Source organism: Drosophila sechellia, chromosome 3R (genome assembly GCF_004382195.2).
Source record: "Drosophila sechellia strain sech25 chromosome 3R, ASM438219v1, whole genome shotgun sequence".
In the NCBI taxonomy this organism is placed as follows: domain Eukaryota; kingdom Metazoa; phylum Arthropoda; class Insecta; order Diptera; family Drosophilidae; genus Drosophila; species Drosophila sechellia.
In genome coordinates, this window is record NC_045952.1 from 8,708,253 (window position 1) to 8,734,778 (window position 26,526).

The 26,526-nt window shown below is 45.3% G+C and overlaps 6 protein-coding genes and 1 long non-coding RNA gene across 10 annotated transcripts; 5 read left to right on the top strand and 2 right to left on the bottom strand.

Annotated features, from left to right (window-relative positions):
- The first annotated feature begins 274 nt into the window (after window positions 1-274).
- Window positions 275-837, top strand: LOC6619019. Of its 2 annotated transcripts, none has more exons than XM_032723020.1 (2): window positions 275-620; window positions 685-775. In XM_032723020.1, exons 1-2 carry the CDS (start codon window positions 403-405, stop codon window positions 689-691), a joined length of 225 nt encoding a protein of 74 aa, XP_032578911.1. In that variant the 5' UTR covers window positions 275-402; the 3' UTR covers window positions 692-775. The 2 variants fall into 2 exon arrangements, with proteins under 2 accessions (XP_032578911.1, XP_002043264.1); XM_002043228.2 differs by having other exon boundaries at window positions 277-616; window positions 685-837.
- A 16-nt stretch (window positions 838-853) lies between these two features.
- On the top strand, window positions 854-1,309 carry LOC6619020. Its single transcript, XM_002043229.2, has one exon. It carries the CDS (start codon window positions 874-876, stop codon window positions 1,213-1,215), a length of 342 nt encoding a protein of 113 aa, XP_002043265.1. The 5' UTR covers window positions 854-873; the 3' UTR covers window positions 1,216-1,309.
- A 602-nt stretch (window positions 1,310-1,911) lies between these two features.
- On the bottom strand, window positions 1,912-10,428 carry LOC6619022 (rho GTPase-activating protein 92B). Its single transcript, XM_002043231.2, has 5 exons — window positions 10,231-10,428; window positions 9,706-9,962; window positions 7,013-7,188; window positions 3,810-4,776; window positions 1,912-3,385 (listed from the first exon to the last, which is right to left on the bottom strand). Exons 1-5 carry the CDS (start codon window positions 10,278-10,280, stop codon window positions 2,613-2,615), a joined length of 2,223 nt encoding a protein of 740 aa, XP_002043267.1. The 5' UTR covers window positions 10,281-10,428; the 3' UTR covers window positions 1,912-2,612.
- Window positions 4,938-7,345, top strand: LOC116801749. 2 transcript variants are annotated; one of them, XR_004362199.1, is made up of 4 exons: window positions 4,938-5,396; window positions 5,473-5,748; window positions 5,919-6,107; window positions 6,167-6,477. It is a non-coding gene; the product is annotated as an uncharacterized LOC116801749 (long non-coding RNA). The 2 variants fall into 2 exon arrangements; XR_004362198.1 differs by lacking the exon at window positions 4,938-5,396 and adding an exon at window positions 6,896-7,345 and having other exon boundaries at window positions 5,407-5,748; window positions 6,167-6,816.
- Window positions 10,429-10,690: 262 nt separating the features above from the next.
- Window positions 10,691-11,907, top strand: LOC6619023 (surfeit locus protein 6 homolog). The gene is made up of 2 exons (XM_002043232.2): window positions 10,691-10,946; window positions 11,001-11,907. Exons 1-2 carry the CDS (start codon window positions 10,781-10,783, stop codon window positions 11,807-11,809), a joined length of 975 nt encoding a protein of 324 aa, XP_002043268.1. The 5' UTR covers window positions 10,691-10,780; the 3' UTR covers window positions 11,810-11,907.
- A 225-nt stretch (window positions 11,908-12,132) lies between these two features.
- LOC6619024 (ATP-dependent Clp protease ATP-binding subunit clpX-like, mitochondrial) lies at window positions 12,133-16,741 on the top strand. 2 transcript variants are annotated; one of them, XM_032723019.1, is made up of 6 exons: window positions 12,133-12,444; window positions 12,514-12,725; window positions 13,754-15,132; window positions 15,190-15,339; window positions 15,467-15,688; window positions 15,756-16,741. In XM_032723019.1, exons 2-6 carry the CDS (start codon window positions 12,668-12,670, stop codon window positions 15,966-15,968), a joined length of 2,022 nt encoding a protein of 673 aa, XP_032578910.1. In that variant the 5' UTR covers window positions 12,133-12,444; window positions 12,514-12,667; the 3' UTR covers window positions 15,969-16,741. The 2 variants fall into 2 exon arrangements, with proteins under 2 accessions (XP_032578910.1, XP_002043269.1); XM_002043233.2 differs by having other exon boundaries at window positions 12,133-12,725.
- A 77-nt stretch (window positions 16,742-16,818) lies between these two features.
- Window positions 16,819-24,538, bottom strand: LOC6619025. The gene is made up of 9 exons (XM_002043234.2): window positions 24,042-24,538; window positions 21,304-22,805; window positions 21,106-21,233; window positions 19,016-19,107; window positions 18,723-18,956; window positions 17,921-18,191; window positions 17,378-17,827; window positions 17,164-17,322; window positions 16,819-17,093 (listed from the first exon to the last, which is right to left on the bottom strand). The coding sequence occupies exons 2-9, from the start codon at window positions 22,571-22,573 to the stop codon at window positions 17,028-17,030; spliced, it is 2,670 nt and encodes an 889-aa protein (XP_002043270.1). The 5' UTR covers window positions 22,574-22,805; window positions 24,042-24,538; the 3' UTR covers window positions 16,819-17,027.
- Window positions 24,539-26,526: the final 1,988 nt, after the last annotated feature.

The following is a 26,526-nucleotide window of genomic DNA, read 5'->3' on the forward strand; positions in this document are numbered from 1 at the left end:
GGAACCAAAGCCATTTGGGACCAATGTAAGCCCGCAACACCTGCCCACCCAACGACCACCTACCTTCATCCACCAAGCTGACACACATTTCGTGTGGCTCGTATAATAAGCACACATGCCCGGCTAAATATCCCAGCGCATTGCTCCACTAACAACATATTTCTATTTGGTCACTTGTCCCACCAATCCCACCCAGCCAAAGCGACAAGCAGAAATCGCAAATCAATAAAATGGAAACCATAAAATTGCCAGAAGCGGCGCCACGCCAATAGGCACCACAAAGAGTGTGTCATTTGCGGAGCAGCAGTTGGCGAGGAAGCACCAGTCGGAGAGCACTTCCAGGACCAACTCCAATCAAATGCAGTGCGGTGCAGGCTGACCAACTGCTGCTATCTGGATGCAATGAAGCCGAAGAAATCGGCCTTTGCCAATTCATCCACAGGATACGGAAGGAACAAGCACGGAAAAGGACACTCTGGCAAGGATAAAGTCGAGGGTGGTGGTAAGGGCAAGAGCCGAGAGGAGAAGGATAAGCATAAACATGAGCAGAAGGTGGACGAGAAGGACGACAAGGATCTAAATTCCGGCTTCGGCGACTATCTTCGCACTCCGGAGGGTCTGTAATTTTGGCTCCTTAAACATATTTAGCTCATTTAACTAATAAATATAACCCCTTTCCATCAGCATTTGAAATGATGAAACTCTTTGTCTTTGCCAATACCATAATGCTAATTGTCACCATGGCTTGGCCGCACATCAAGGAGCAATTCTACATGGTTAATCAGTGGCTTGAAAGCTTTCGCAAGGAGCATCAGCAGTAGAAACCAAAGGATCTATCGAACAAATAAGTGAATCAAGTGGAAGGTTACAAAAATGGTCGGTCCTTTCATGCAGGGCCTCTTCTTGATTGGCATCATCTACTGGTATTCCAAGGGGATGATGTCCATGATCAACGACTACTACAGAAGTGAGTTTCAGCGGAAGTTGCAGGCGGAACCAGCGAAGACGAAGGCGGAGGCACCCATCAATGTGGACAACTTTATGGATTATGTTAGGGAGCTGGACACTCCGGACGAGATGGCGAGAAGCCCGCCGGAAGGAACTGAATCCCCGCCCATAGGAGACACCTATTGCAACATACTTCTACGATTCTTGGAGATTACCGGCACTCTGCCACCTTTCGATGTTTGCCTAGTTACGAGCAACATAAGATAGCCCATCCTATAATTAATTATAAAGTATCAATTATACTTAGTGTATTTTATATGAGTTTCGTAGAATAAAGTATGGTACTAAAAACCGAATTGCATACTTATGGGTCTTGCTCTCTACATTCGAATTAAACATTGTATCCCACCATTTTGAATTACAATATAAAACATTATTCTTACTTGGGGTTTTCATATTTTTTATTTAAATATTTGCAGAATATATTCGTGTATCTCCGGCATTAGCTCACTTACCAACCTATTCACAAAACTTTATAAACATACTAATCTCTATAAATATCATGGAATATATATCGATTTGGTCTGTAAGTAAGCTCTATTCCATCCAGATCTGGTCATTGCTAGTTTATATCTGAAGCAGCTTGTGAAAATTAGTTATATGCAGATATGAAGTAGTTAGGTATATTTGACTTGGAAGTTATGCCATTAGGTTTATAATAAGTGCTGTCTACAAATCGTTTGTTTTCAGGTATTCGTTTTGTGGCACAAAGTGTGGAGTTTGAAGATACCACAAAGCTGAAGATATCTTAAGAATCATTTGATTTAAGGAGGTCAGTATGTGATTAATAGCTAGGTATTACCAATTTCATAAGAGATCCACATTCTAACATACACTACGTCCACCCACTCTTTAGCCAATTTCGTATAATTAACTTAATAATATCGAATAAAGACAAATGCCTCTCGGGTAAAATCATATTCTTCATTTTATGTATATTTTATATACACAACAGTTTATCATACATAATTTTATTATAAAATAAAAATAATAATAATTGCATTACAAATTAATAAAGCAAAGATACAAGGTAAAGTACATCGCGCATCGAAATGTTAATTCAATGAAAATGTACTTAGTGAGTTGAATAATACATTGGAATTCTACATCTGTAATTTAATCGAAATCATAACTTTTAATAAAAGAAAATCACAATGTCTTTCGTTGGAGAAGTTAACAAAATGTATTCAAGAGTAATGCAAAAAATTAAGGAAACACAAAACCTTTCTGAAGTATCACAACCTTTCAAACAAGGATTAACAATTGAGAGCTACTTGGGCTAACAAATCGAATTTTGACAATTGATTTATGGTGGCCTACTAAAGACTATATATGCATACATATAGGTTATGGATATCGCGTGATATTGTTATATATGGCTAAACACGTACAAATTAGATTGCTTATGAACAAGGCAAAAATACAAATGCATAATACGCAGAGGCTTTTCTCTCTATAATGCACAAAGTCTCCTTACCGCAAGGATCATTTCGATTTATATATATATATATATATTACTGTGCGTTCAAGTCTTAACGAGTAAACAGTAACACCTAATGACTCTGACCACGTTTCCCTTGCGCGTCCTCTCTACTCAATCTCATCTAGTCCGAGGACTTCCAATTTGTGGGCGGTGGCGGCGCTGGCACCGTTGGCCTCTTGGGCGTTTGAAATGAGTTCGGAGAGATGGGTGTCGTGACTTGGGGCTGAGCTTGCTGCTGATTTTGGTCTGCAGCCGTAGCAGGCGGATCGTGGTTGTGATTGTTTTCCTTTGTCGTCGACGATACCTCACGAGTTCCGTTCGTCTCGCCATTCTCCTGGCGCAGCTTGTCGAGAAAATGCTCCGTTTTAAATCGCACACTGCCATTGCCATTATCAATTGTTGCCTGAGTGGGCGTGGTACCGCCCTCATCGTCGCTCTTTCCATCTGCCTTAGGCGCTCCCACGCCCAGCACAGTGGGTCGCTTGGGCAGCAGAGGCTTCTGCGGCACGTCTGGCTTCAGCTTGAAGCTGCCAATGCTGTCGGTGCTCTTGCGATCGGCCGTTGGAGAGGGCAGGTTGTCCAGCCCGAAGAACTGTGTCCGCGTCATCGGAACAGGCTTGGCTAACGTTACAGGTGGCGGAGGCAGTGGTTCCAGCTGCGTCTGCGTCGGCTGACTAGCAGCTGGCGATTGAAACTGCGGCAGATTCGGCAGCGGTGGCTTGGCGGGCTTCTCCTGCTTTTCCGGCGTCTGCTGCGGGAACAGCTCCTTTGCGTGCGGTCGGTGCGAAGTCTGTGATGTGGTCATAATTGTGCCGTTTCCATTGGTGGTGGGAGGAGAAGGTGCATTAGCTTTTTGCCTGCGCAATGTACCGTATCGTGGACTCTCCATGACTTCTATAAATGGAAATGGATCGTTAAATATGATATGAGCTTTATTATAATTACTTTATAAAATGATATTTTTTTTAAGAGACTTTAAAATCGAATATGCCAATGTACAAGATCTTTAAAATTTCAAACGAGTCAAAAGATTTGGTATAAGTCAAATAAAATGTATCAAAGTTATTCCAATGACACCATGAACTTCCAAAAGTACAATACTAAATTTGGTTCCAATCCATTTTATTAAACAAAATATTACCACTAATATTGCACTTTAACAGCATCTAGGTACGTAAGAAAACATTTTGAAAAATAAAATAAGGCACAGGAAAATACTAAGCGTGGAATTGTTAAAAATATAAGAGGAAAAGTCGTCATAGGTCGAATACTGTATAGTGGCCCCTGTCATAGATGCCAGACTGTGCAGTATGCTTACCACTGTCGTTTCTATCCAGGTTCTCATTCGAGGAGTTGGATTTGCTCTTGCCCTCGACGAAGAGCTTTTGCTTCTGCAGGGTCAAATAGAACTCGACTTCGCCGGTGAAGAAGTAGTCCCACTGGCTGATTAGCAGCTCAACAATGATGTTGGCTGCCGAAGAGCTGTTCACCTGACCAATGTAGTCGGCCGGAGCGTTGCTGCTCTTGTCAATGCGTGGCCACAGCATGTTTGGTGACATCACTATGGCCAGGTTCTGCGAGCTCATCTTGTTGAGCGCCGAGCGCTGCTGCACGATGGACAGAAAGCGGGTGAGGTAGCGCAGGTTCGCGTAGTTCTCCTTGGGCAGCTTGGTCAGAATGGCCTTAATCTCCGTCTTGCGCTCGGCCTCGCTGTGCCTCTCAGCGATCCGGATGAAGTCCTTGTACAGGTTGTAGGTGAGCAGCGGCTCGGGCAGCTCACGCAAGTACAGCTTGAGTATGGAACCAATGACATGGGGATCCTGGTAGTCCAGTGGAAGCGGTGTCTTTACATGCTGCGCCTCCAGGGCGTGCTTCATGCGCCGCAATTTCGTGCTCGCGCAGCCCACGCGCAGCAGACCCTCCTCCTCCAGGCCGTGTTCTAACAGACAGCAGCAGCACAGCTCCACAATGTAGGAGATCTCGCGGTTGGTGGACGTCAGGTGCTCCTTGAGCGAGGTGCCAAAGCGGGACTTCTCTGTGCCCTGGATAGTGTCCTGGATGCGGGCCAGCGAGGCGTTTACGTGCTGCAGAGCGCGCTCGTGATAGTTTCTTTGGTTGAGTACATAGTCCCGGATGCAGCTAACGATCTCGTCCTCTTTGGCAATCAACTCTAGCATCTGGGCCGCCCAGGCATCCCGCTCTTTCTCCAGCTTCAGCTCGCACTCCTCCTGCTGGCTCTTGATGTGGTTAACCTTGGCCGCTGGTTCCTCCAGACGGATTGCCGCCTGCGAGAGTAAAGCAAAGCACTGATTAGCCCATGTCAGATAAGAACCAATGTCACGGACATCGTCACATTTCGAAAAGAGCAAAGTTCAAGCGCCAAAGTATCTTATCTCAAAATAGTTTTCCGAATGACTCATGGAAGATGCCTGTAGAGGAAAGTTTTGCGGCTCATTTAAAAATAGATCGACCTCTACCGCAGCCCAGCCAGCTGTTACCACTCTCATCACGGACTTTATTTCAGTTCACCCACTTCCGACAATGGGTTTCATTCGGGATACAGCACACACATGCGCCGCTTCATTGGGGCCACTAACTGCGGTGACTAGATCATGCAATTCCCCTGCTCTACAAAGGCTGATAAGAAACACAATAAGAGTGAAGGAGAAAGGGCCTTATCAATAACAACAAAAAACCGAACAATGCATTTCAGACTTTAATCACAAAAGCATATAGCAGGACTGTAAATTGGCAAGTTTTGAGGATGTGAAAATGTAAATTTTTTTAGATAATTTATAATCGCACTGCCTTTTCGCATTTTTTGCCCGCTAACGTTCAAAACAAAGATTCTTTAAGTGAAGTAATCCAGCGCTGAGCGTAAATAAACAAAGTTCGCGCTTATGATGTAAGTTTTGCTTACTACAGCATTACCCCTTGTGTGCAAACAAACTGGAGGTGGCATTCATCGCCCTATCCCATAGCTCCCGTTCCCGTATCATAACACCGCTAAAAATAAACAAATCGTGACAAATTGCTGTAAGTGCAGCCGACGCTATCTGCCCCGCAGAAGACAATGGCATCCACCTATCGGTTTCCCCGCCCTCTCCAACTGCCAATCGGATTGGAGTATGACTGAGTCACATCATTTCCATGAGCCGCAACCTCTCGACGACCTACATCCCAGTTGGCACCGCAAGTTACACATTCAACGCCGGGCACCGAAGTTAGCACTTCCAAAGGCAGTCGTGTGCTTATATGTACGTATTGTTTTCGGATTGGATCTATGTCAGGGAGTGCAATTAGAACAGCACCGGAGCAGCGGTGAGCGTCTGATTAGCGAATTATGGCAAGCCGACGGGCGGTTAATGGGCGATAAGATTACTGGGGAGTGTAAATAACTTGGGTTTCGAATTTTCTGATTCGCCAGTGACCAGTGGTCGTCCATTTCAATTATGATGTCACTGTCGCCAAGTCAATGAACGTCTTCCGACACCTTAAACAGACAACATACATCAACAAATACAGCGGCTAGTCATCCCCGACCGCTGCCTCCATATGGCAAACGGCGTCGTGATTTGTACAAAATACAGCGGAAGGGAAAAACGAGCGAAAAAATGTATGTATGAAGATAAGACTGAAAACAATGAAACTCGAAAAGTAAGTTTTTGTGTCCAGAAGCCGGCCATAACTGTAGACGCCAGGGGACAGAACCAATCGGGCGTCAGAAAATTGGAACACCAAAGAGCCGTTCATGCCATCTCATCTCCTCCAGCGCGCCACATCCCACTCCAGATGTGCCCACTGCTCGGCGATAAGGCAGCAGTGTCGAGTATCGGATTCGAATCATAAAAACGTAAACGACAAAATCGAAACGCACGGCAAACAAACAATACAATAGAAACTGGTGTGAGATAAAGCCCGAGCCAGTATGAAAGAAAACGCAACAACAACAATAGTAATAATAATAAATGGAAATTAAAAATTGATTGCTTCTTTGGCCGGCGCTTCTTGGCATCCGCCTCGGTACAGTGGTTGTGCATTGATTGAAAAGCGAAGGCTCGGTTTTGCTTGGTAGCTTTATGGCATTTGTGGCATTCTGGGAAGGGCCTATCCTATCGTCCGCTTTCATTCTGGGAATGCTTTCTCACGTTGTTTACTTTTCAACGAATCGCACACAAGAAATCAAACCACAGTGCACTCTGGATAAGAGGGATTCAGTTCACCAATACCGCCAACGACCGACAGTCGTTGTTATTGTTCGTTAATCAGAGACAACCTCGCGATTGGATTTCGTTGGGAAAAGGCGAATCACTTGACCAGCTGAGGTAACTTTTGGCGGCCCATTACCTCCAACGAGCAGATTTCTTAATTAATTTAACAATCTCCCATTGTCATCGTGCGCAGTTTGGCCAAAACGGAAATCCAACATTATTCACTCTCTCTATCTGGCCTGTTCACCGATTCACCCACCGAGTATACACGTAACGCCGAATCCCCGCTAGATTTATGATCACCACTCACCTCATGGCTGCGCTTCAGCGAGGTGTACTCCTGCAGGGTGCGCGACACGTTGCGCTTGAGCGTGGAGATCTCCTGTATCTCCTTGTCCAAAATGTTTTTCAGCCGCCGCACCACCTTGGCCTCGGTCTCCAGCTCGCTCTCGATAATGCACTCTGCCATCGTCTTCTCCAGCTCGCCTGCAATGGAGAAGCACACACTGACATAAGTACTGGGTATATGAAGCTGCAAAGCCTACACCACACTGACCATCATCTTAGTAGCATGCTAAATATAGTAGATAAAAAGATAAGTCTCTATTCTTTACATAAAGTGGTAATACCAGTTTCTTTGTCATCAGATTTCGAATTTTCAATTTGCTGCCCCAAAACTCCTAAATCTAAGACAAGTAAAAGCGAATCTAACTTCTAAAAGAAATAGGAATTACTATTATTATTTGCTAGCTCTATCAATCATGAAGTAAATTGATATAGTTTGCTGTGTGTATCGCGCAGCCTCTTGCCATTCCCATCTACTCGATTCTATTCCACCCGCAAGTGAGGAAGTCACTGCTTATTTAAGACCTTATCGCCAGGCGGTAGCTGCGAAGATGTTGGCGTGCCGGTTGGTTTTCAGTTGCTGGAGTAGCTCCGCTTAGATGCGGGGCGAGATTGGGCCAATCCGAGGGGAGGTGCCCGGCGAATAGGTTGACGAGCTGAGTAAGCAAAATTGTGATAATTGTGTTGAGTGCCCCGAGACTCGAGCCTCAGCAGCTGAACCCGCCATGGAGGCATAGTGGAGGCAAAAAGGTGGCACCACAGAAAGCAGAGGCAATTGCAGAGGAAGAGGGAGTAGGAGACGGAGTCCAAAGCGAAGACGACGTCGGCACTGGAGTGTAACATTCGAGATACGCTCGCTTCTAGCTCCCCTTGCTGAATGGCTTGAATTGAAGCGCATCGTGGCTAACAATAAGAGTTGCAAAGGGCGCACAGTGGGTTAAAGTGCGATGATATCTCACCGCAATTACCGACATAACACTGGCGACAAAAAGCTAATTTCGGTGCGGTAATTTTGTGTTTTCGTGGGTCTGAAGATGTAAGCTTCAACTTGTTGCCTAACATTTAAGTTGCTATGCTCGCAATTAAACATTGATATATTATTTACCAAAGAAATTAAGTTGTAAATATGACTTACAATGACATATCTCACTATAATAGGGTGTCTACTGTTTTAGTTGAAGCGCGTCTCGCGAATTTTTAAGTTAAAATTAGGAAATGAAGATAAGCGAATGAAATCGAGTTTGATTTTATAATACGTACTTTCGATTGCTCGGTTTCCGAAACTTTTGCAAATAAACAGACTATACAGTTCGCCAAACATTTGAATAGGAAACTGTGACAATGCTCAATGCTTTATAGCCCTATCGAAAAGAAACAGTTTTTGCCAAGTTTGAATCGTTTGGCGATCGATTTCCGCAGCTTGACCCAATTATGATTTCCTGAGCATTCGAATGGTGCTCCCACTTAACCCACGGACACACGTTCACTGTGGCTGCGATAGTTGCATGTGGAAGCGTTCGTGTCTAATCAGGAACGTGGGGAACTAAAAAGAAGAGGGGGGGCTCTCCAGATCCCTGGCCGTTACACAACCACTGAGATGCTCTTGAACCGCTGCGAGGTTGCAGCTGCAACTGCGGCAGAAACGGCAATTGCAATTGACGCACACGCATCTGCGAATATGTGGAATGCAGAGTGCCTGAAAGGGGGAAACAGCGAATGAAAATAATACAGGCAAATAAAAATAAAACTCGGAATGAGTAATTCGACCTAGGGGGAGCGCCCACCAAATAATAATAAATGAGCAGCGAAGAAGAAGAGATCATGACGATACGATGATGTATGAATTTGGCTCAGACTTTTACTTTTACTAGCCAAGCAGCTAGCATAATTATCATCGTTTACTGGGCTTTGTTATGCCACTTCGCGCGCGATGTGTAACAAATTTAAATGAAATGCATAGTGAATCGGACAGTGAATTGTATGGAAGCAGGGCAATAAAAGCGGGCGCCAATGGGGGCGGGCTAACTTGGCTGGCAAAACAAAAAAGGTGTATAAATAGACAATGCCGAAACCGCAAATAATAACCAATACCAATACTGCGGGCGAACGGGCTGCGAAAGAAAGCGGCGAAAAAGTCATAATAAAAATTATAATAATGATTAAAAAACGCCGTCGATGTGGATGTCGATGTTGCCGTTTGCAGTTGAGAAATGTAAATGCCACAAGGCCAAGCGACAAGGCGAGGCTGCCAATACACACAGACAAACCGAAGCCCGTGACACAGTCATCCACCGTAGTGTGTTCTCCAAGCCCCCTGCGAACCCGTACTCGTGTTCGTGTGCCATTGTGCATGTCTGGCGGCGATTATCGGATTTGGAGCGAACGACAACCACTGTGCGCCTTATCAGCAGCGACAACATGACACCCACCAGGGCCGTTGGAATGGCTGATTGGAGCTGCAAGGAGGGGCTCTCAGATGGGAACTATTTTAAGATTGTAAGAAACATCATATGGATGTTTACGCTAACATGCTAACAAACTATGATTGCTGTCTATAATCACTTGATGAAGAACAAATTGTGTAGCTTCCCCCTCTGGCAAATGCCCACCTACGCAACTGCCTGCCACACTGAAAAACCCGGTTGCCCGATAACTAACCGCAATTGGCGAGGACCTTCTGCAGCGGCATGTCCTTGGGCAGCTCTTTGGCGGACTCGTCCAGCGCCTGGGCGATCTTGTAGTGGCTGTTCTTCTTGGTCCGCTTGTCCTGCTCCTCGCTGCTCCCACTGCCACTTCCGCCCCCGCCGCTCAGCGCCGGCAGCTTGCGGACAATCTTCTCGATGGTGTCCCGGTATCTGTCCACCTGCCGCTCGATCGCCTCCAGCTCCGAGTCCTTGCTGTCCGACTTGCTCGATCTGCGAATGCGAAAAGGAGCATTTTGACACGGGTTTAGCACGGGTTAGGTCATCATCGGCAGTCCACTGTTGTTATGGCTGTCATCGCGCTTTGTTATTGATGCAGTTGCTCTGTGGTCGCTTCTCTGCTGCTTTTGTTGTTTTTGCTGCTACCGTTGCTGTTGCTTTCGTGATGAGGCAACACACCTGTCCGTCCACCTGGAGCGCACTTACACAAACACACACCCACAGACATCCGACCGACTGACTGGCTGGCCTTTGAACTTACCTTGACAGATTTTCGGCTGCTATTTTGATTTTGGCAAACTGCCTCTTCATCTTGGCTGATTCGCTGGTGCCGCTCGCGTCTCCAACTTGAACTGAACTGCTGTGTGTTTGTTTGCGATGTGCAATTAGCTGGGCATTGAGTAAATACTTAAAACAGGCAAATTAGTCATTCTTCAACAATGTTTTACGGAAAAGTGAGGCGGGTGTGACCGCAGCGAGAGCGCTGGGAAATGACAAAAGGCTGGAGAGCACCTTTTTCAAAAATTCGTATTTGGTCACACTGTTTGATAAATGCCTAGAGAGATTTCTCAGAGCTTGAGCTAGAATTATGAATTTAAGCAGTGGTTAATTAATGTTTATAAAATGTCGTCAGCCCCCTTCATTCTAAAACCAATGCTTAAATTCGCTGAATAGGGGAATACCCCCAACTTCTTGTAGCGGTACCATTCCACGCGCATTCTGTGTGGTCACACTGTACTCGACCGACCGCCTTGCTTTGCTGCACGTGTGCGTGCGTAAATAATAGTTTTATTGTTATTTTACTCTCCAAAATGAGCCAGGAGGAGATCGTGAAATCTCTGCGGGAGGAGTGCGAAATCGCGCACAGCCAGGATCAGAAACCGAAGAAGGAGGACCTGGTCGTCATCACCAAAAAGTTTTATCAGCGTGTCTTGGAACTGCTGACCACTCACAAAGTACCCTACTCCAAACAAGAAGGTGAAACCATTAATGAAAAACCTTGAATCTTAAACTTTATCGTATTTCCTACAGATGATGAGACATACGAAGAGTACCTGCTTTCGGACACGGAGGAATCGGGAAACAAGAAAAAGAAACAACAGGGAAAACTGAAAAACCAAGACTCCGACAACGAGGATGTAGAGGCACGCATTGCCTCCATCAAGAACAAGCTGCGCCAGAAGAAGGGTCCCACCACGGAACGCCAACAGAAGCGACGCGAATCCAAAAAACTGAAGCGCAGCAAGGGCGTCCAGAAACTGCTCCTCTCCTCGGCCAAAAACCTCAAGAACGAGAACGTCAAGCACCAGAAACTGAAGAATGGCGTGGTAAAATCGGAACAGGAGACGGAGGACAGCAAGGAACAGATCCAGCCGGTCAAGGTGCAGCCGGTTTACAACCAGGAGGCCAAGATCGTCTACTCCAAGGTGGACTTTGCCGCCAATCCAGGAGTCAAAGCCAAGAAGTCACACCAAAACCCCAAGGAGATTCTGAAAAAGCTGCGCGACACCAAGAAGCAACTAACCGAGCTGCGCGAACAGGGCGAAACGGACAAGGCGGCGGAGATCCAGACGGACATCGCCTGGCGCAACGCATTCGACAAGGTCGAGGGCAAGAAGGTCAAGGACGACACCAAGCTGCTGCAAAAGGCCATCAAGAAGCGGCGCGTAGAGAAGAAGAAGTCCAAGACCAAGTGGACGGAACGCAAGCAGAAGGTTGAGCACGACAAGGAGAAGAGGCAGAAGAAGCGACAGGAGAACCTGGAGAAGCGCAGCAAGGACAAGAAGAACCGGAAACTAAAGACGGCCAGCAAGAGGGGTCGCATCATACCCGGCTATTAACTATAGTTACTATAGCCCTTAAGTGTAAAGTAGTATAAATGTATGCCACGTTGAAATTTAACTCAGAATGCTTTAGAAAAAAAGTGATCTTTCAGAAATTTACGTTTTTATATTTTCGTGTTAGAAATTTACTTTTCCGGCCTCGACACAGTCAAAATTCCAGTAGACAGCTAAATTCCCAGTTCCAAGCCACAGTATTTGGCTCCTCGTTTTTGTCCACTTTATGTCACTTTGTGTTCCACTGTGCGTTGCGCGACCTCACCGAAGATTGGCAAGAAGAACGGCGAACAGCTGAGACCGATAACAACAATCGATTAATATCGTAATCGTTTAGTTGGATTGCTGCGATTTTTCCAGATTTTCCGAGTACTTACAAGAGACAAAAAGTGGATCAGATAATGCTGGAGACCCTAGAAATTAGCGGATCTTTTAATACAGTATAGCCACCGAATTGGCAAGAAGAAGCAGAGCGAGTGGGGCAGCCAAAACAACGAGAATCACACGCACGCACACAGCCACAAAAATTACGTGCAGAGCGCAATCTATTCCCCCCATTTTCCACCGAAAATACAGCAAGGCAGTCGGAAAATCATCCAAATTGCGACCCATTTTGGCGAGCGACGGATAACCAACAAGTGAATATAGAAAAGGAATCCCTGCAACGCGAGGCATCCCCAGCAGGAGTCACAACAATAACTTTGCAGATCAGCAGAGCAAGAAGAAGAAGCGGCGGCCAGCTGAGTAGCAAAGCGAAGCAAAGCAGGGGCGCAGGGGAATCCGAGTCCAGGAGTAACTGCAGCGGGCGCGGAGGAAGCGGTACACGGAACAGAGGCACAGAGGCGGCGGGCAGCAGCCACCATGAGCATGGTGCGGCGGATTATCCTGCTGGGCCCCAAATACAGTTTGTGGGCAAAGGGTAAGTGCTGTGCCGTCTTGTTGTTGTGCTGCCAATCGCATACGTAACTGCGTCATTAGCCGTGAATCGACAACAACTGGCAATGGCCACTAAAACAGCCTTCAGTTTACCAATCCGCATCGGAATCCCAACCCTCCCCCCGCCATTTGGCTTATCAGAATTTTCTAGCTTCGGTGCTCGCTGAACTTTTCTTGTCTAGTGTCAAACAACCAAAACACTAAGTGAAGGTCGTCTTCTTTTGATACTAAAAAGCTGCTGCTCGCGGTCAACGGGCCACAGTGGCGTCTCTGAAAAGGGGTTTCGCCCAACTGATTTTACATTCACGCACTCACACGCATCTGATTGGAGGCCACCCCCCTTGCAGTTTCCAATCAGACAAGCGTGGCTTGGACCAACTGAACTTGAATTGTTTTATAAGGCCCGAATGGCCAGTTAGCGCAATTACTGCTATTGCCGCTCTGACGCAATGATTTTTTGTTTTATCATTACATGTCTGTAGTGGAGCAATTTCTTACACATTTTTAATGGCCCACAGTTGGTTATTATATTTGCTGGCCTGCAGGTTAGGAAAGCGAGAGCCGGAAGTTTACCCAACACATTTCACTGAAAGAAACTAGCTGAGATTGTTTTCGGCTGTCCATTTTACAGCACCTGTGAATTCCGAGATTAGCTATTATGAATTCCCTGCTCGATTGGCACTACTGCGAAAAAGGTGCGAGTCATCTGCGATATCGGAAGATACTAATTGCCCTTGGCCTCCACTTGCTAGTTTGTTTTTGTGGGCCAATCTAGAGACTCTGTTCCGCGGATTACCTTTGTTGTTATCAATTGCCTGTGCTTTGGAAAGCATTAACCCCGCATGAGGGGTCGATGCTTCCATTTTGTCTGCTTTATGCACGAGACACAATTTAAATCTTTTGAATCCATGCACAGTGGCTAAAGATCTCAGATGACTTCCAATTTTTATGTACATTTGTATGCCATTGAACACAGATTCCAATACTTATACTTGTACTTTCTATTTCCAGGAAGCGGAGCTGGTCAAACACAGGGCTCGGCAAGATGCGTTATCCTAAGCGCAGGTCCTGCGGAGAACAGGAACTGTGGCGTAAGACGCTTCCACCTGGCAACGCGGAACTGCGCGAGGAATCGACTGATGAGACTGGAGCCCGCGATGGCAATACCGGCGTATATTGATGTAACCAACGCCCACTCAAGAACGCCGGAGGACACCAGCGAAAGTGGGAGCGGCGGCGAAGGTGGAGCTAGTGCGTCGGGGGGTAGTGGAGCGAAGAGCCCCGGCGGTGCGGCTGGGTCTGGAGCAAGTTCGACCAGTGGTGCCGATCCACCAGGCGGTGGCAGTGACAAGTTCCTCTCGTGCCCAAAGTGCGGTAGCGCCTGCACACAGGTTGAGACTTTTGTCAGCTCGACGCGGTTCGTTAAGTGCGCCAAGTGCAACTACTTCTTCGTGGTGCTCTCAGAGGTGGAGACTAAGCAGCGCACCAAGGACGAGCCCAAGAACCAGCGCAAGCCGCCACCTCCGCCACAGAAGATCATGGAGTACCTGGACAAACACGTGGTGGGCCAAGATTTTGCTAAAAAGGTGCTGGCGGTGGCCGTCTACAACCACTATAAGCGCATCCACCACAATCTGCCGCAACTGCAAAACCAGGGAGCGGGTGCCAGCAATGGAGCCGGTGGCGGCCTAGATGGTATTCCTCGGCCCGATCTGCTACACATCACCGGTATTGGTCATACGCTGAACAGCTCCCCGGGCAACGAACTGCCTCCTAAGTCGCCGACTCAAATGGGCATGGGCGGAGGAATGGGAGGACCTGGACTTGGAGCAGGACTAACCGGCGCATCATCCAGCAATGCTCGTGGAGGTAGCGACAACCGATCCGGATCAGAAATACTTGACCGCCAGTCCACCGATGTCAAGCTGGAGAAGAGTAACATAATCATGTTGGGTCCCACGGGATCTGGTAAGACGCTGATCGCCCAGACGATCGCCAAGTGCCTGGATGTGCCCTTCGCCATTTGCGACTGTACCACGTTAACACAGGCGGGCTATGTGGGCGAGGACATCGAAAGCGTAATTTCAAAGCTTCTGCAAGATGCCAACTACAATGTAGAGCGCGCACAGACGGGTATTGTTTTCCTCGACGAGGTGGACAAAATCGGTGCCGTCCCCGGAATCCATCAGCTTCGTGACGTTGGCGGCGAGGGCGTCCAGCAGGGCATGCTGAAAATGCTCGAAGGCACAGTGGTCAACGTGCCGGAGCGCAACTCCCCGCGCAAGCTGCGTGGCGAGACGGTCCAGGTGGACACCACAAATATCCTTTTCGTGGCCTCTGGTGCCTACACAGGACTGGACAGGCTTATCGCACGTCGTCTCAACGAAAAGGTAAGTTAGTGATAGTTATTCAGACTTCGCGTACTAATTCCATCTTAATGCTTCCAGTATTTGGGTTTCGGCATGCCATCGACCAGCGGATCTGGCCGTCGAGCAGCTCAATCAGCCGCCAGTCCCATGGACAACGACCAGGAGGAGCGTGATAAATGCCTGACCAAAGTGCAGGCTCGTGATCTCGTTGAGTTCGGCATGATACCGGTAAGTAATTGGACGTTCAAATATTACTTGGTGGTCATGTTCGCATAGAAAAATATATTGTAAATTAGCAAATTTTATTATATTAATTACTCATTTTGATTATTTTAAAACCCAAATTGTTGTGCAGGAATTCGTTGGACGTTTCCCGGTCATCGTTCCCTTCCACAGTTTGAACGTTAGCATGCTGGTGCGCATCCTAACCGAGCCGCGAAACGCTCTTGTGCCGCAATATAAGGCACTGTTGGGACTTGATGAGGTGGATCTTACATTCACCGAGGATGCTGTGAAGTCGATAGCCCAGCTGGCGATGGAAAGGCACACGGGAGCTCGTGGACTGCGCTCCATAATGGTAAGACATTGAATTTGTGAGACGCAGAAGGCATATACCTAAAACATGTTTATAATATCCCATCCAGGAACAACTGCTGCTGGATCCCATGTTCATAGTGCCCGGTTCAGACATTAGGGGTGTTCACATAACCGCCGACTATGTTAAGGGCAGCGCCACCCCCGAGTACAGCCGCGATGCAGACGCCCCGGCATCTGGGACTGTTGCCACGGATTCCGATACCACAACCGATAATGATAAGAACTTTGAGAATAGTGAGAAAGTACGACTAAAACAGTAAATCAAACAGAGATACCCACATCCAAAGCCAACCAAAACAGAAATCGAGACAACACTTGAACAAAAGAGAAAACATTCAATTCGCAACGCTTTCCGAATTGCTTCTTCTTTGCAAATTCTTTTGTCTTCTATCCACTACTGTTCAGCTTGTTAAACTTGTCCAGCTGCTTAATTTCGAATCGTCAGCGCTAATTTTTCGCATAAACACAATTTAATGTTGAACCCTTATGATACTTTCATTTGCCCACTCTAACATGTATAATTTTTTAGTCTGGTTTAAATGGTAAATTGATTGGTGCGTCGTAGATCCCTTCCTCGAACCCATCACTCTGTAAAATATGAACCGCTGAGGAGTGTATACATTTATAAATAATGTCCTCAATCCCCACATGCATCTGTGATTCATAAACGACGAGCAGCGCAATCTTTTGAGCCCGAAGCAATTGTAAGTGGAACAACAAATCCTTAAGGGATATTTGAATAAATGCCACAGTTTCTTAAACAACACTATTTTACACAAATATCGGAAATCTGCAGTGTTGGCATTGATGTGGTCCATTGGCGCTAGGATCCTCTCTTGCATATACCAATTATATATACAAACGTAAACGTATATTTAGGCAAATTTTTGCATAGTCTAAATTGAGTTTCTAAATGAGTTCTTGTAGCGTTGTAACGATGACAAGCGAGAAGCACGTTCTACTTTTAACTAATTTAAGTTGAAAAACTAATTTTTAAAACAAAAAATAAATAAAAAAAATGAAAAAATTTAAAGCTGGATGCTAATGTTTTGAGAAATCTGTACTCAAAGGGTTTTTTCGTTTCCGTTCTAAAGTAAATAACATGGCAAATTTTAATTTTTAGTTTTCGTTCATTTTATTTTATTCATCATTCAAATTCAACTAAGTCTGCAGAACTCATAATAAATAATTTGAATTTATTGCACATAATGGACTAATGGTAGTTCCTTCTTTTTGTTTGTTTTTACGTTTCCTTTTCATCTCGTAGTGTATAAATTTGTATAAAAATTTGTAAGTTAATAAATATCTTTTGACGACCCTTAATCGTTTTCCTCGGATATGAGCAGTTCGTATTCCTGTGCCGCAAAGCGATCCCAATCGGAGGTCTGCGAAATAGATAATAACATAATTATAATTATATTATATTAATTAATAATTATTCTAAGAACCACTTACATATTCGTCCCGCTGTGAGGCAAACGGATCTCGTTGTTCGTGATCCAGATACTTCTCCAGATTGAAGAATGTATCGAAAAAGACGTGCGTCATTTTGCAGCGTTTCAAATCGCCCAGGGTGATACAGTCCCGATTGGCTGGCTTGATCATATCTAGCATCTAATACAACAAAATTAGACTATCTTCCAAACGGAATTGAATATCCAATTCTCACCTGGCACAGGCAGTCCTCGAAAGGCAGGCACTCAATGCCGATTCCCTCCATCCTCTGCTGCTGCTCCTCGTAGAAGTATTCCAGTTCGTACATGGACAGCACTCCATCTCCGTCGACGTCCATACATCTAAACCAGTACTCGATGGCCGTCGGCGTCCGTTTGTCCTCCTCCGAGAGAATGAACCACACAAAGTCCGTGTAGGACATCTTGGCCTCATCTTCCGGCGCCTTTTTGTTATCGCTGCGCGTTACACATCCCGAGAAGATTCGCTCCACGATGCGCGATGACAGGGCATGATCACTGTGCTTGGCCAGGTCCTCCTGGTTGATCAGCAGGTCGTGGTCCTTGTCCAGTTCCCAAAACTTGCAGTAAATCACGTAGAAGTGCTCGTAGCTAAAGAAGGCCATTATCTGATTGATGTCCTCTTCTTCCTCCAGCAGACTGATCATCTGTGGGCGGGTTTTCAAATGTACATTATGTATTTCACAACAACATTGTTATATTTATATTTTTCAGATAGATCATTGATATACTTTTCTCACCTCCAGCAGATCGGATCGTTTTAGTTCGGCTATTGTGATCTTGCCGCTCCAACTGCGGTTTACCGAATAGAAAATGCGCGCGATGACTGTGTGCACGTATCTGGAATGGAACTCGGTGGCTTCCTTGAGAAAGGCCAGGCCGGGGTGTGTGTCGACCACATCCTGCACCATGGGCACCAGGTCCTCGGGCACGATGTACGAACGGAATCTCTGGCCACGCGACAGAATGTACACGAATCTCGAGGCCGCCTCATGGCAATAAACATTCATTCTGCATTAAACGGGGTTTTATTTAAATATGTGTACATATAGTATAGACCATGTCTTGAAAGATTTACAAAATACAATATGTAAATTTATGTAAATATGTATGTGGCCAAATGTAAAGTAAGCCATATATCTTATTTATATGTAATATTACATCTGGCTTATAAAATATGTGAACGAGCGCACATTCCAACGCCCACGAATGAATTTGTATCTTATATTTATTTTGAGTTGTAATATCAAGGTGAAATATTTGTAAATAGTGAAAGAATCAAATTAAAACCAAAATTGGGATGAAAAGATTTTTATGTTCCTTGTTTTACAATTGGAATACTGGAGCGTTTGGATTGTTAAAATTGAATAGATAAGCCAGAATGTATAGTGCTGTTTATTGAAATGTTTGTAAATATTACTATTTAAGAATCAGATTAAGGTTTGAACCAAAATCAAAACTATATGAGTAAAACTTGTATGATATGTCAGGATATGACGCTGGCAATATTGAAGGACCTTTTAGGATCTAGGGAAGACTTACTGTTTCCAGAACTCGACGAACCGCTGGCGCTCGACGAGACCCGTGCTGGCCGACTGGCAGAAGACCATCACCGGCATGCGCCAGTAGAAGGGCAGGCCGCAGATCTTGAGGATGCGCGGCAGCTCGTCCTTGGTCACCTGGTTGTTGGGAAAGCTGTCGAAGGCGGAGAGAATGCCGCGCACCACGCGCTCCATAGCGATGTTGGGCTGGGGCTTGCCGTGTGGAAAGTAGAATCTGCCGGATGATAGACGGGTAATGCACACGGTGGAAACCAAATCAATGGATCCGCTCACCTGGGTATGTAGACGCTCTTTGTGGAGCGGATCTCCTTCTGCAGCAAATTCTGCTCCTGGGGCGGCGGGGGCGGTGTGGCATGTAGCTTGACCTGCCGACACGAATATAAATGCGAAAATGAATTTCACTCACTAATTATTTACATTCCCTTGTTTTGGCTGCCAAAGCGCCACTCAATAAAATGTGCAATTTATTCTAGAATATTTGGCTTTGTTTACGTTTTTCCCGAAATTTTTTCTCACTCTCGCCCCAAAAAGCCGCAGACTGCCACGCCCATATCGACGTAGATTCGCCCTTTACCTTTGAATTTATTATTAAATGTTTGCCATTCAAATAAACATCAACAAATCGTTGGCTAATTTAAGCGGTGAGTGTAGGCGAAAGAGTAAATATTTTTTGTTTAAATTACCTAGCTGCTATTTGGTAAATAATGGAAACATATTTGCTACGTGGAAATTTTATGTTTGCGATTTTTCGTGGAATAAATGCATTGAATTCCAAATCGTGGCAGCAAAAATAAAGAGGAAGCAAATTAAATTAAAGAAAACACAAACAAATTATTGAGCTATGCTGATTAAAACAGATTTAACTTTTAAATTCAGTTCAACTAAATCCATTGTTTTGCTATGTTTTTCACTTCAACGTGAAATGACTTTATTTGGTTTTTATTCGTGTGAGAACTATTTATCCATCGAATATAATTCATGATTCAGGCCATTCATGATTTTAAAACTGTCAACGGCGACATAAATATTAATCTCCTCACTCGTCACCACGTCGAGAAGCCTCCTCTACCAGTGAGAAAACAATTCATTGGCATGTGCGCACATTACGTATACGCCCGGCTACACATCGTTTATAGTCAAATATTACGCATACGCACTGTTGCCCAATTTGTAGACAAAGAGCAAAGAGGCCAACAAGCACCAGCATATCGAACTTCTGTCTGCCGCCTGCTTAAAACTCAATTGCAAATAGTTGTTTTTGTATTCTCTCAGAATTATTGCTATTTTTAGCCGATTTATTTGCTTTGATCAGACGCTTGGCAGGCAGTGGGGAATTTCACAGACAATCGTAGTAAAGCAAAGTTCAATTGAGCTAGGAGAGATTTTTGGCTTGGTAAGCCATTCATAGAAAAAACAACCAACCGAATATGCCGCGCCCGCCCGCACATGTAATTAAGCAATTAAACAATTCGGAAACGAAAACCCCCGACCAAAGCAACAATCAGCACCAAAGGCTGAAAGCAAAGCGAATTGCACTTCGAAGTGCTCAAAAGTGCTGATGATCGTGTGCTGCTGGGTGTTGTATTGATTTCGGTTTGGTTGTTGTTTAGTTTATTTTTGTTGCTTTACTTATGCACGATTGTGCTGATCGCAAATGCTTGATTTGATTGTTTATATACGAAAATATGCACACAACACCCGCGGCAAGCGGGGGACCACTATGAATACCCAACAAACCCTGCGGAGCAGATGAGTAGTCAACAGGTTCTCTCAAATAAATTAAAACAGGAATGCTATTGGGACTTAATGAATGATAGCTATCAGTCTGAACACGATGGTCACCTAAAGTTTCTAACTCTTTCGGATTAAAATATGATTTTATTCTATTATGTAAGTTATATATCCTTAAGGCATGATTACTAAACATTCTTGTCTGAAAATATAGAAGTCTTGTCCTTTCATTGAAATAAATTAATGAAGTAATACTAAAACTCTTTAAGCCTTTTGATACAATATCTTTGTTTTCGGTTGTTCACATTGTTTCACTGCCTGCAAAATGAAACCCTTCTAGATCAGAGAACCTCTTTCACTCGGCGCTCCTATGGCCGATACGCCGATCTTCGCCAGCCTCTTGGCAAACGTTTCCCGCATGGCGTCTTGGGGTAACCTTAAATCAATCAATGATGCACTGCGCTCGCACCGATAAGAGCAGCCCACAAAAAGTCGAACGAAAACAAATGGGCGATTGCAATTGGTTCGATTTCTTTTGCACATTGTCTTCTGGCATTTTCAACTATTAGATAACACCACGAGAACTTCGGCCGCAGAAAATGCAGATTTCCGACCAGTTTTTCATAACTCACCTTCATGAGACTCTTGGGCGGAGGATCCGTCTGGGGCCGTTTGATGTTGAGGAAGGCGTGCCGCACATCCGGACACTTCTCGAACATGAGCACGCGCTCGGCCACGGAGCCGCGGGTGAGGAGATTCACTGGAAGTAGAGACCGATATCGGGATAGCTAGCGCACTACTATATATGGGATTCATGTCGAGGGTATTACTTTTGTCCTGGCCATTGGCGAGCGCCGCCCGCGCCCCGCTGGTCGGTTTGACTTTATTCAGCGTTGGCATCGTTGTGCTGGCCGCCGTTGCTGGCGTTGCATCCATCGATGTTGCTGTTGCTGCCGATGTTGCCGCTGCTGCCGATGTTGCCGCTGTCGCTGCCGCAATGTTGCCGGCGTTATCAGAGGCGATGCGACTTGTTGACTTGCGTGCGTTGGCTACTGTGGCCACAGCTGTGGGCTTTTCTTTGGTTGCCGGCTTCGAATCGGCGCTAGTTTCTTTGGTTTTGCTCGACCTGCGACTGCTGGTGGCCGCTGGCTCGCCGCCCTTATCACTCACTGCCGTGCTATTGGCCATTCTCGCCGCCGATGGCCCATCGACGACATCGAGGCTAACAGCAGCCGATCCGATCCTGGTGCTTCCGCTGCTCCCGCTGCTGTTGGCCTTGCTCTGTTTTTTGGTGGGCTGCTCGGAGGCTGTTAGCTTGTTGCTGCTGGCCGAGTTGCCGATGTGGTTGCTGCTGCTGCTGCTGCTACTGCTGTTGGCCTTGCTGTTCTGTCGCTTTTTGCCCACTGGCACGTCCTTCTGCTGCTGGATAAGCTCGCTGATCTTCAGGAGGTTCTGGGTTTGCTGCGAGGAGAGGTTATTTACGTCCAGGTCCAAGCTGATGTCGTAGTTGAGATTGACATCGGGCAGGGGCTTGCTGACGGTAACGGCCGCCACTTTTTTGGGAGATTGCAGTGCCTGATCTGGCACTGGACTAAAACTGGAGACCGCTGGCTTTTTCACCTTGCCATTGGCCGTTATGTCGGACTTCTTCAGGGAGTTGGTCTTGCCACGCTGCTCCTTGTCCTTGTTGACGAAGCTGGTGACCATTTTCTGGAGTCCCTCGGCGTCGGCGGTGGGCGCAGCCACGTCCGCAAGGTCGCCGGAGGCTGCGGCGCTTGTGTACATAGTCAGGAGTTCCGTCGGCGGGATGCCTTGGCTCTTCCACGTGTGATAGATGGCGTCGGCATGATCGTTGATCTTCTTGGTCAACTCGGCTATTTCCGCATTCGAGTCGCTGGCGCCTGTAGTGATGTTCGTCGCTCCCTGGGCTTTCGACGCCTTGGAGCTGACTCCAGCGCCCGCTGGCTTACGTGTCGTGGTGGTGGTTTTGATGGCACTCGTGACCGCCACTGAACTGATCATGTTGGTCCCCGTGCCGCTACTTAGCTTCTTGGTCTTGGTGGTCGTTGTTGTGGTGGTGGTGCTCGAATTGGCTTGCATTTTGATTTAGTATCTCGAAAAATGTGTATTCTTCCTCTTCACTGTTTGGGTATTCACATTTTCACTGCTCACATTTTCATTTAAATAATTTATTGAAATCGTAATTGGGTTTTTATTGAATTTGCCCGGCTTTGTTGCGTCTTTTGGCACTGCGAGATTCACATGCGTTTCATTCACTTTTTACATTTTCAGCGTTTTCAACGTTTTCTCCGTAGACTGCGTATGGCGAAATCTATTTATATAAAGGAAAATACCAAAATTTCCTATTTCGTTTATTTCAGACGCCGAATCCGAAAGATTCGAAACACAGACGCACCACACGAAAGAAAATATACGGATACGTATTCGGACCACGCATCGCATCGCATCGGCATAGGAATATCGAGCAGATACGTAAGACGCGTACACGGCGGGCACAGTGGTCGGAGAACCATTGAAAACCAGGTTCCAAAAATAGACATCCAACTGCCAGAAGCAATTATCATATCGGGGGTTTAATTAATGGCCCACACCTTTGGCGCCAAAAACGTGAACGATTATTGTGTCACTTTGAATCATCTCGACATTCCATCTGGTTATGTTTGTGCAAAAACAAACAATTAATCAATTGAATTAAATAAATCATTTTTTACGGGTCAAAAATAAGCGGAAACCCACGGTGCGTGCGTAAGAAATAGACAAGAGCGGTCAAAATTTTAGCACCAAGTGATCTTAGAAGTTTTCATTCAGTAATCGAATAATTAGTAATAAAAAATATTAAATAAAGCTTCAACAAAATATGTTATTTTGAAATAAGTGAAAAAATCTGCGATTATTTGAAAATCATTTTAGTATCTTATTTTGCTTAGGCAATTAATATATTTTAAATAAAATTATAATGTGGTTTCGTGTGGATAAATCTTAATTAACAAAATGTCTCATTTAGAATTATCGTCATAAAAGTTATTTTGTTGACTTGGACCTCGCATTGACGTACGGAACTGACCTACAAATTTAATTATTTTGAGTCAGTTTTTATTTACAAAAACTGTGATAAGCCTTTTTGCTTTTAATTTTAGTCACTGTCGAATGAATTGCCTAAAAAAACCATTGAGCAAAACAAAGTTCTTAGATGGGCAAAGAGGAAACACGTTTGCAAATCCATTTAGCGATGCTATTGTCTTGACCGCAGCTGTTGGTTGTACTATTTCGCCGTTTTTACGTGGGGTTCCAATGGGATAGGAATGGGTATGGGGAGGGGGTTGGGGTTGGGAAAGCGGACGAGATGAAACCGGGAGCTGCGATGCGTTTGCGACTGCGGCTGCTGCTTCTTCAACTTTGTACTATTTATTCGAAAATAAATTTCGAAGTAGTTGCCGCTCACAGACACACGTGCACGCACACTGGCCGAATGCACTTTGCATACACTTTACGAGCCAGAGTGCGCGCGTGTGTGTGTGGTTGGTGGGGTGTATGGTGCATGACGTACATATAGTTTGATATTTGTCTGCCTTTATTAATGATTTAATTGCATTTGGGCCCGGAGGGCGCGTGCTGAGAACAACGGCGACACCGAGAGATTCCGTCATTAATTAATTAACCAAGCCGAACCGAAAGCGAAACCGACCAGAGGTTAATCGAAATATTCGCGGCACGACATTTTTGCCATGCGCTCTTCTTTTGGCGAAATGCGCGAAATATTAACAAACGGGGGAAAACACACGCGGCAGCGGGATATTTTGGAAAACTCTGGCAAGCTTCCGCTTGGCGAGTCTAAAATTAACAGCAAACAGAACCGAAAACAGAGCAGAATAGAACACAGAATCCACAGATCTGAAAATCCGAGTCCGAAATCGGAAAACCGTCGTATATCCGAGCGACTAGCGGTGCACGCGATGCTGCTAAGGTCCGTGTTGTTACTGTAAATCTTCGGCCGCTGAAAATAACATCAGCCTCCGTTCTGCGAGCGATCCAATCGGTCGGTCCGCAGAGACGACGAGCCAACGGAGCGGATGAGCGAGAGTGCTACGCGGTGATCTCAGCTGTTGCTGCTGCTGCGGCTGCTGCTGCTCCTACTGCCGCTGCAACTACGCTAATGACACTCGCAGCCCCCAAGAACGAGCGCTCCCACACACGAGCGACCTGCGATCGAATCAGAGCTGAGCCGATCGACGGAAAAAGACGCTGACTAATCGGCTGGGAAATCCGACAGATCGGCTTAAGCTCATTTCGAAGGGAGCGGCAAAACTGGACCGTAGGGTTCAAGGTCTCGGCTGTGAAAATATAATTTTCCCTTCATTATGTATCATCATTTGCTTGGGAAAAGAGACATTTACACAAATGGTGTTATTTTGTTATGAAAGATATTTACATCAGGGCGAAAGCTATTTTAAATTATTTTTAGTAGTTAGTTAATTTTCATTGTTATAAAAAATACTATATATACAACAAATTTATATCTACATACATAGGTGTATATGTTATATTACATTTAGTTTTAATTCTACATAATAAAAGCTATAAAATAGCTAAAAGTGCAGCTCAGCCGCAGTGAGTGAATAAGAGAGCGGCGCCCGAAAAGATCCATTACTTTGGCGTTCTTTGAGCAGCAGCTCCACCATCCTCTCGCTCTCTCTCTCTCTCTCTCTGCGCGCTCACCAACCCCCACACGACGGCGCAGCGGCAGCGACGTCGGCAGAACACTTGCCGCCGTTTACCCACTCACACGCACACTCACACACGCGTCACTCACACTGGCGAGCGCCAATCCATTGTCGAACATAAAAATACAAAAATCAAATCATAGGTGTTTGTTAATTATACATGTGCCCTGGAGCCAGGGTGTCACGGTTCGTTTGAGAAGTTTGGACATGTCTTGTAAATACCAGGTATTATACTAAAACGCTATTATTTGAATATAATAATAATATAATATTATAAGCAGTATCTTTATTCTAGGACAATAATGTTAACTTAATTATTAAATTCGTGGAATAAATAGAGCATACTTTCAGGTGCATACACCCCAAACCCAAATCTTTATCGTTATCCGTTATCAATACACGATCAACAGAAATGTATATTATTTCAAAAACAAAATGTCTTATTAAATACAATAGAATGCTTAACTTCGTATTAGATATTTCAGAGAAGGGCATTCAAAGTGCCGGATAAGTTTGGTTCTGCCTCTCCAGTTTCAAATTTGCCCGCCTCATTGAGCAGGAAAACAACAAATTCCCCAACAATAACAACGTCCGCGGATCGCAGCGTTTATCTCGCTTATTTGCTAATGCTAAATGATCGTCTTCTTCCCCGCCTTCGGCGGCCTTCTTTCACTTCACATCGCAATGTTTGTTGCAAGATGGCTTGTCCATATGTCTCTGTTGTTGCTATAACCATTTCGTTTCTTGGCTTTTATGTTTGGGCCATCTAGCAGGTGGGCGGTTGACTTTTGTTTGCTTAGCGAAACCCGAAAATGCCGAATAAATTGAAATGCGATTCATGTTTTGGTTTATACTCAGATTATTTGTATATATGTATGCATACACAGACTTGTAGGTGAATACGTAAGTATGGGAACCGCAAGTGCGGCTAACGATGACGCCAATAAAATGATCATGATGATCAAATCGTTCGTAATGATAATGGCGATATGAGCGCAGCTTCCGGTTTTGCGCCTCGGTATTTTTGTTAGTTTTTTGCGCTGGCTAACTTCAGATGAGTATTTATTACCAGAGTTTTTTTTTGTATTATTTTGCGGTGTGTAATTGATTTAAACCGAAAGATCTGCCGACATGTGTCGACTGTCACCACCAGCTGACAGTTATTTCGGTTTAGTTCCATATTTGGGTTGGGCATCCCATTTGGCCATTTGGATTAGCCTAAAACTTGACCCAATTCAAGCTAATGTGTTGAGCCATCGCACAAAGGCGAACAAAAGGCTTTTATGCCAAAGCTGGACTGACAAAATAAAA